This window comes from Piliocolobus tephrosceles, chromosome 1 (genome assembly GCF_002776525.5).
Source record: "Piliocolobus tephrosceles isolate RC106 chromosome 1, ASM277652v3, whole genome shotgun sequence".
NCBI classification, from domain to species: Eukaryota; Metazoa; Chordata; class Mammalia; order Primates; family Cercopithecidae; genus Piliocolobus; species Piliocolobus tephrosceles.
In genome coordinates this window covers 97,642,580-97,650,648 of record NC_045434.1, presented here as the reverse complement: position 1 = coordinate 97,650,648, position 8,069 = coordinate 97,642,580, and the positions used below count along the sequence as shown (strand labels likewise).

Sequence of the window (8,069 nt, the reverse complement as noted above, 5' to 3'; positions counted from 1 at the left end):
GTGCGGAGCAAAGGACTGAGTCTGGCCGGGTGGGGCGGGCTGGGCCAGGGCTGGGTCCGGGGCGGGGCGGGCTTAGACGGGGCGGGGGAAGGGGCGGTGCCGGGGCGGGCCGGGGCTAGAATGGTCTCAGAACTGCCGAGGGCTGGAGGGAAAGCAACGGGAGGGGCGGAGGGAGGGGATTCGGCAGCTCCAGCTCAGCTCGCTCAGCGCACCCACGCCTCGCTGCCCAGCTTCCTGCCCCCGACCTGGGCAGGCGCCCCCTACCCCATCGGCCCCCCAGAACCCGCGCCATCCCCCGGAGCCTCCCCACAGCTGGCCGCGCAGGATGGGCGCCCTCAGGTCCACGCTGCTGCCGCCGTCGCCGCCGCCGCCGCTGCTGCTGCTGCTGCTGCTAATGCTAGGTAAGCCAGGCCCCCGTTCCGGTTCCCGGCCCCGCCGGGCAGGTGCCTGCCACCCAGCACCTCCCGAGCATTTCGGGGCTCCTCACATCCTTCTCCGTCAGGGATATCTCCAGCCTCCCCGGGGTCGGCGGCCAGCTGCGCTTTGTGGCTGCCCGCCGAGCCAGTCTTGGGAAGAGTGCAGGCTCCCCAGCTCTAAGCCAGGGAGTGGGGCACAGGGAGGACCCACTAAAGTGCTGCCCCAGGCACTGCTTGGCCTCCTGGGGCAGGCCCCACTTCTCAGCTAGCATACCCACGTCCTGGGGTCGCTGCACCAAATGCTGCGACTTCTTTCTGCCCCACACTCAGCTCCAGGCCTGGCCTTGGGTGCCCGCCCTGCGTGGGCAGTGCCTGCCCAGCTTCATAATTGCCCTAGAGTTGGCTGGAGGCCCAGAGGCCAGTTCTGCCCACGATCTTTGAAGTAAGTCTCTCCCAATTGCGCTCCACACACTTCATCAACTGGAGGCAGTTCTCTCTGTCACCCCCATCTCCACCCCAGGTTGGGTCCCTCTTTGCCTTTCTTCCTCTCTCCCAAATGGCACTTGGCTCTGCAGCCACCCATCAGTTTTCACACCCGCTTAGTTCCAGCTTCCTTGCCTCAGGAGAAACCAGGTTCCATGGAGACTGATCCTGGGATCTCAAAGCACCTTGTGCCTGCTGTGGTGGGTGTTCATGGTGGGTTGTTCTGGGCTAATCTTGCATGGACGCATGGGGGTAATGACATTGGAACTGTTTTTGGCCTGAACTGGAAGGCTGCCTGTAGGAGATGGTCTGGGGAAGAGTATGGCCTGGAGAAGTGAAACTGCCAGTACAGATGTTGATGAGGCTGAAGCCCTTGAAATGAGAGTGAAGCGTGGAGGTGGGGATGGTGACTTCAGAGCTGCTGTCGTCAAGGCAGAGGCTGAAGGTAGCCCCAGCTGCCTGTGTCTAGACCAGGGCTCCACAGTGGCACCAAGCAAAGCCTTCCCCTGCTGCGGGTCCCTGCAGGGCTAGGATGAGTCCTCTCCTTGGTCCCTGGGCAGGTGGCAGGAGGATGTACAGAGAGGAAGGCTCTGTGGGACCTGGGTTGCCTAGCACTTGGTGTGTTTTCCCCAGTGGGCAGCATGGAGCAGGGAGGAGCCCAGGGAGGTGGGGAGGTGCTGGCCTGTGGTTGAAAAAGGAGCACGCAGATGTCTGAGCACCCACTGCCTGTGGGCACTTACATTCATTTCACAAATGAGGAAATTGAAGTAACTTGCCCCAGAGAGCACATTTAGTGAGTATTGGGGCTAGGATTTGAACACAGATCTGATTCCAAAGCAGGCCTCTTTGCTCTCCCTTTCCTGGCTGCAACTAATACAGAGGAGGGGAGAGAGAGCTGTGTGGCAACTGATTTCCTAAGGCTGCGGAGGTGACTTTCCCATAGGGATCTCCAAGCATCAGCAGTTGTGGAGCCAGGAAGATGGGAGGGGGCCTTCCGAGCAGTCTGCCCCGAGGCAGTCAGGGAGGGTGTCAGCCTGGCCGTCTCCACCATCACCCTGATTATGAAACTTGCCTGGCCTGGGGCAGGGCTCTCCTGAGTCACATACGCACTCATGCATGGTCAGAGCTGGAGCTCTTAGTTCTCCTCCAGTGTGGAAACCGAGGCCTAGGACAGAAAGAGACTGGATCCCAGGCCACACAGCTGGGGATGGGGATGGTGCTGGAATCCCACTTCCTGACTGACAGCCTGTGCCCTTAACAACAGACCATGAGTTCTCCCTGTGACTCAGCCAGAGGATAAAGGAAGGGGCTAGGAGCCCAGCAGCAGGGGTGGGGAAGTTCAGAGGAGCTGTTCTAGAGAAGCTGGAGGGTAGAGTTTGACCACAGACTCCTGGGCATTTTCCTCTAGCTTCTGCAGAAAGTCCATGGTATCTCCCTGGGAGGCCTAAAAGTGACACTCTGGTTGGTGAGGTCAGTCCCTTCAGGCCTGGCCTTGGAGTTTCCCCATTTTCCTCCCTGGTTTTGCCCCTCTGGAGGAGTATATGGAAGCCATCTAGGGACAGCATGATCTCGGCTAAGATATTATACTTTTCCTGCCTTACCTTTCTCATCTGTAAAATGGGGGGGGGGGGGGGGGGGGGTAGCCTAGCCCTCTTTACATTCTGAGGTTCTGTGATTTTATCTAGTGGGAGCTATGGAAGGAGAGAAGGGAGGAGCTAAGCCCTCTAAGTCTGCCAGGAGTATCTGCTGGGGTAGAGTTGGGCATAGGGGTGCAGTAGGGTGAAGAAGAGAGGTTTGGCCTTTCTGAAGGGAGAGAGATGAGAAGGGGCAGCTGGGGATTTAATGCCTCCCTACAGAAAGAGAGCCCTATATGTAAATGAATGCATACCATATGCAAATGAAGGCTTTGTTAAGGAACTGGGGCAGGCACCTTGTGTGTCTGCTGGGCTAGCCAGGAAGGTTGGCAGGCACTGGAGGAGGGGATCTTCTGCCCCCGATGGCGAGGGCAGAGCCTGGATCTTGCCCCAGAAGCCCCAGCTGCCTGGGCAGCCCTGTGGGGTGAGAGAAGCAGTGAGCTCATGGCGCAGCTGGAGGGGGGAGGGCATTGTGTGGTGAGAACTGACTGGGCCTGTGCCCTTTCCAGCTAGGGTCACTGGCTCCATTGTCTGGTCCAGGTGACACAGCTGAGCCAACTAGCACTTCTGAGCAAGACTCCCAGCTCCCCTCAAGCAAAGGAGAGGGACATGTAGTCTCAGAATTCCCCAGCCAGAAGGCTCCCCTGGCCAGGCACTGAGGAAGGAATGGCAGACATGGAGGTGGGTGAGTGGCAGGGACAGATCAAGGTTTAGCTGGAACCAAAGCCTGGTTAGGTCAGGAATCAGATGTACTCCTTTCTGCCTTCAGGCGCTCTGCTTCTAGTCCACCAGAAATGGGATGCATCTAGGTGCCAAGGCAATCCTGGGCCCGTGCCACCTTCTTGAGATCCAGGTGTCTTCTATCACAGCATCCCTTTCCTATTCTCAGAACAGGGTCCAAGCTGTGGACCATCTTCCCCAGGCGTCCTTTCCTTTTGTAGGCAGAGATCAAGAATGGTGCTTGTGGTGGCAGAGGGCATGGAAAGGGGAACCAGGCATCTCCAACTCCTTCTGCCTTTCCCTACAGGAATGGGATGCTGGGCCCGGGAGGTGCTGGTCCCCGAGGGGCCCTTGTACCGCGTGACTGGAACAGCTGTCTCCATCTCCTGCAATGTGACCGGCTACGAGGGCCCTGCCCAGCAGAACTTCGAGTGGTTCCTGTATAGGCCTGAGGCCCCAGATACTGCACTGGGCATTGTCAGTACCAAGGATACCCAGTTCTCCTATGCTATCTTCAAGTCCCGAGTGGTGGCGGGTGAGGTGCAGGTGCAGCGCCTACAAGGTGATGCCGTGGTGCTCAAGATTGCCCACCTGCAGGCCCAGGATGCTGGCATTTATGAGTGCCACACCCCCTCCACTGATACCCGCTACCTGGGCAGCTACAGCGGCAAGGTGGAGCTGAGAGGTACTGGGCCCTGGGATGGGGCGGGGCCACACACCCTCTCAAGGCAGAAAGTCAAGGCCACAAGTGACCTATCTAACTGCTCCTTAGGTTTTGTAGCCAAGGAACTTGAGGCCCAAAGAGGTTAAGTGACTTGCACAAAGTCGCCCAATAACTCAGTGACTGATGTGGGACTCAAACCCAGATTTCCTCATCCAGGCCAGCGCTCATCTTATCATATCAAGACCCCTCCTGGGAGAAGAAGGGTCCTTAAGTTGTCCATTCCCCTTTCCATTCCCAAGAACCAGGAAGACTGTTGGGTTGAATAGATTCTACTCCTGGACAGTACAGGACCCAGATCTGGCAAAGAGAGTAGAGTTAGGGAAGGAGTGAGACCATGTGACTTTCTCACTAAGCTTCTTTGTGTTCTGAGAAGGAAGACAGAACCACTTTTCTCAGTATTTCAAACAGGGGTCAGTCTCAAACATAAAGGTGAGTAGGTGATGGGCTGGTTCTATGAAATTCAGCAAGTATTTATTGAGCGCCTGTGCTGTGCCCAGTATTGCACTTGGCACCACTGAGTTACAGAAGAAATAATACAACATGGGATCTTTGCCCTCTGAGAGCTCACAGTCTATTTAGGGAGATAGGCTGTACACAGGAAACAGTAACAAAGGCTGCCAGCTCCCAGCCCTCCCTCACTCCAGCTGTTCTCTCCAGTTCTTCCAGATGCCCTCCAGGTGTCTGCTGCCCCCCCAGGGCCCCGAGGCCGCCAGGCCCCAACCTCACCCCCACGCCTGATGGTGCATGAGGGGCAGGAGCTGGCACTGGGCTGCCTGGCGAGGACAAGCACACAGAAGCACACACACCTGGCTGTGTCCTTTGGGCGATCTGTGCCTGAGGCACCAGTTGGGCGAGCAACTCTGCAGGAAGTCGTGGGAATCCGGTCAGACTTGGCCGTGGAGGCCGGAGCTCCCTATGCTGAGCGACTGGCTGCAGGGGAGCTTCGTCTGGGCAAGGAAGGGACCGATCGGTACCGCATGGTAGTAGGGGGTGCCCAGGCAGGGGACGCAGGCACCTACCACTGCACTGCGGCTGAGTGGATTCAGGATCCTGATGGCAGCTGGGCCCAGATCGCAGAGAAAAGGGCTGTCCTGGCCCACGTGGACGTGCAGACACTGTGTAAGTACCACTTATACATCCCACTGTGGGAGCTGGGAGGGACAGCATCCTGGTGGGCACTGTGGCCACAGGGGGTACCAGACAGCTATCATCTGACTGCAGGGAACTCATCTTCCACAGAGTGAGCAGCCTTGTTAGCATTTCTTCCCCCTCTGCCCCTGATGGGTTTTCTCTGCTCAGAAATTGGGTATAGAGATAGGAGGCCCATGGCTGAGGGGTGAGATTCAAGCCCCCAAGTAGAAAGATGATCATACCCAGTGAGGGGCAGACAGGAGGTTTTGAAGTTGCTGCTGTCAAGGAGGAAACAGAAAGTTGGGAATCAGGTGCCTCTGTGTCCCCTCCTGCCTCCATGACACCTCTTCCCCTTCCTGTGTTTCAGCCAGCCAGCTGGCAGTAACAGTGGGGCCTGGTGAACGTCGGATCGGCCCAGGGGAGCCCTTGGAACTGCTGTGCAATGTGTCAGGGGCACTTCCCCCAGCAGGCCGTCATGCTGCATACTCTGTAGGTTGGGAGATGGCACCTGCGGGGGCACCTGGGCCTGGCCGCCTGGTAGCCCAGCTGGACACAGAGGGTGTGGGCAGCCTGGGCCCTGGCTATGAGGGCCGACACATTGCCATGGAGAAGGTGGCATCCAGAACATACCGGCTACGGCTAGAGGCTGCCAGGCCTGGTGATGCGGGCACCTACCGCTGCCTCGCCAAAGCCTACGTTCGGGGATCTGGGACCCGGCTTCGTGAAGCAGCCAGTGCCCGTTCCCGGCCTCTCCCTGTGCACGTGCGAGAGGAAGGTGAGAGGGGGCTGGGCCCCGGACAGGGTTTGAGAATTGTAAACCCCTTTTCCTTCTGTTTCCACGCCCCCCTCCCTCTCCATCAGCTGCTTGCATGCCACAGCCTCACGCTCCTCTTCTACCAATATTGTGGGAATACCCTGAGTTTCCTGCAGCGGTGCCTGGCAGCAGCTCTAACCCCATGCTCCCTGGCCCTGCACCCTCTGACCCCATGTCCTTCGTTCTGCAGGCGTGGTGCTGGAGGCTGTGGCGTGGCTAGCAGGAGGCACAGTGTACCGGGGGGAGACTGCCTCCCTGCTGTGCAACATCTCTGTGCGGGGTGGCCCCCCAGGACTGCGGCTGTCCGCCAGCTGGTGGGTGGAGCGACCAGAGGACGGAGAGCTCAGCTCTGTCCCTGCCCAGCTGGTGGGTGGCGTGGGCCAGGATGGTGTGGCAGAGCTGGGAGTCCGGCCCGGAGGAGGCCCTGTCAGCGTAGAGCTGGTGGCGCCCCGAAGCCATCGGCTGAGACTGCACAGCTTGGGGCCCGAGGATGAAGGCGTGTACCACTGCGCCCCCAGCGCCTGGGTGCAGCATGCCGACTACAGCTGGTACCAGGCGGGCAGTGCCCGCTCAGGGCCTGTTACAGTCTACCCCTACATGCATGGTAAGTGCCACCCCTCCACCCTCTTCACTCTGCCTTCCTCCCGGCCCCTGCTGCTGGCCTTCCCTTCCCATCTTCTCAGCCTCCTGCTACTATCTCTCTCCTCCACCTCCTGTCACATGAAGTCTCAAAAAATCCAGCTTCCAGCCCCGCAGTGCCCACCTGCATGGGGTCCTCTGTGGTTGATGCTGACTTGCATGCTGAGGGGGCGGGCTGTGGGCAGGGATAGGGGTGCCTGTAAGTGGTGAAGTTGGGTTCAGAGAACTTGATGGGGAAAGTGTAGAGGCAAGTGTGATGGGTGGAGGATGATGGCATCCTCTCTGAACAGTCATACTCTCTCCCCCAGCCCTGGACACCCTGTTTGTGCCTCTGCTGGTGGGTACAGGGGTGGCCCTAGTCACTGGTGCCACTGTCCTTGGTACCATCACTTGCTGCTTCATGAAGAGGCTTCGAAAACGGTGATCTCTTACTCCCCAGGTGAGGGAAAAGAACCCCCCAACCTTGTTTTCACTGGGCTTCCCACCACCAAGTCCTGAACCAAGCTGCTCCCTCCCAGGCCCCACCTGGAGGAGGAGTAGGCAGCTCAGATCCACAGGGCCCCGTTAAGGGGTGGAGGCCACGAGGGAGCCCCAGGCAGGGCCCTCTGTCCTTAGCCCACGCCGGGCGCCCTTTTCAGGTCTTGCAGGTGTCGACGGTCTTCCGGCCCAGCTCCAAGCCCTCCTCTGGTTGCCTGGACACCCTCTCCCTCTGTCCACTCTTCCTTTAATTTATTTGACTTCCCACTACCCAGAATGGGAGACATGCCTCCCCTTCCCCATTCCTTCCCTCTCAAGCCCCTCCCTCTGGCCTTCTGTTCTTGGTCTCATAGGGATCCTGTAGGGAGGCCATTCCATGTCCTGGAATTAGTTTTTCTAAAATGTGAATAAACTGGTTTTATAAAAAGCAGGCTTGGCTGTGTCTTCCCTACCATGAGACTGTAAAAGGCTCAGGGTGCATAGTATGGAGGTGGTTGGGGGTTGACAACCTATTCTGGACGACCCAGGCCTCTCTTCCCACCACAAACACCATCTGGCCTCCGCGGGCCATGCCACCTACCCCAGGAGGGGACACCTGGGTCCCATCTGCTGCATAACTGTCAGGGCTGAGACAACTCCTGATTGGACTCCTACTTGGGGAGGGAAGCATAGAAAAGGAGGGTAGGTTCCAGCTGCATGTGGTCCCCCCTCCCCAGCTTCTCCCATGCTAAAGGGCATGGGCCTCCAGGGGCAGTGCCTTTTCTGAGCTCCCCAGACTTTCCCCCACTCTTCTCATTCTCCTGGTCAGGCTAGTCTTGGACCTGACTCCTCCCACTAGGCCCTGGGGCTGCAATTCTTGTTCCTTCTGACTGATAGCAGCAGAATAGGAGCCTCAGAACACAACTGATACTCAGGCTGGGACAACAGGCAGTCAGGGGAGGGCCTGTGTCCACAGAGCCATTGCGCCTGCATGTACTTGCTGTACCTGCATATACCCACTACCCGCATATACCCACTACACCTGCATATAC

The 8,069-nt window shown here is 58.5% G+C and overlaps 1 protein-coding gene across 1 annotated transcript; it reads left to right on the top strand.

Moving 5' to 3' along the window:
* The first annotated feature begins 114 nt into the window (after positions 1 to 114).
* On the top strand, positions 115 to 7,468 carry IGSF8 (immunoglobulin superfamily member 8). Its single transcript, XM_023214219.2, has 7 exons — positions 115 to 401; positions 3,561 to 3,938; positions 4,635 to 5,096; positions 5,476 to 5,883; positions 6,113 to 6,526; positions 6,870 to 7,000; positions 7,200 to 7,468. Exons 1-6 carry the CDS (start codon positions 326 to 328, stop codon positions 6,983 to 6,985), a joined length of 1,854 nt encoding a protein of 617 aa, XP_023069987.2. The 5' UTR covers positions 115 to 325; the 3' UTR covers positions 6,986 to 7,000; positions 7,200 to 7,468.
* The last annotated feature ends 601 nt before the right edge of the window (positions 7,469 to 8,069 follow it).

Bases quoted from the DNA above. Each gene is read 5' to 3' on its own strand.
- IGSF8 (XM_023214219.2), top strand. From the start codon at position 326: ATGGGCGCCCTCAGGTCCACGCTGCTGCCGCCGTCGCCGCCGCCGCCG. The intron at 3,939-4,634 runs GTACTGGGCCCT...TGTTCTCTCCAG, and splicing joins CGGCAAGGTGGAGCTGAGAG to TTCTTCCAGATGCCCTCCAG. The intron at 5,884-6,112 runs GTGAGAGGGGGC...TTCGTTCTGCAG, and splicing joins TGTGCACGTGCGAGAGGAAG to GCGTGGTGCTGGAGGCTGTG.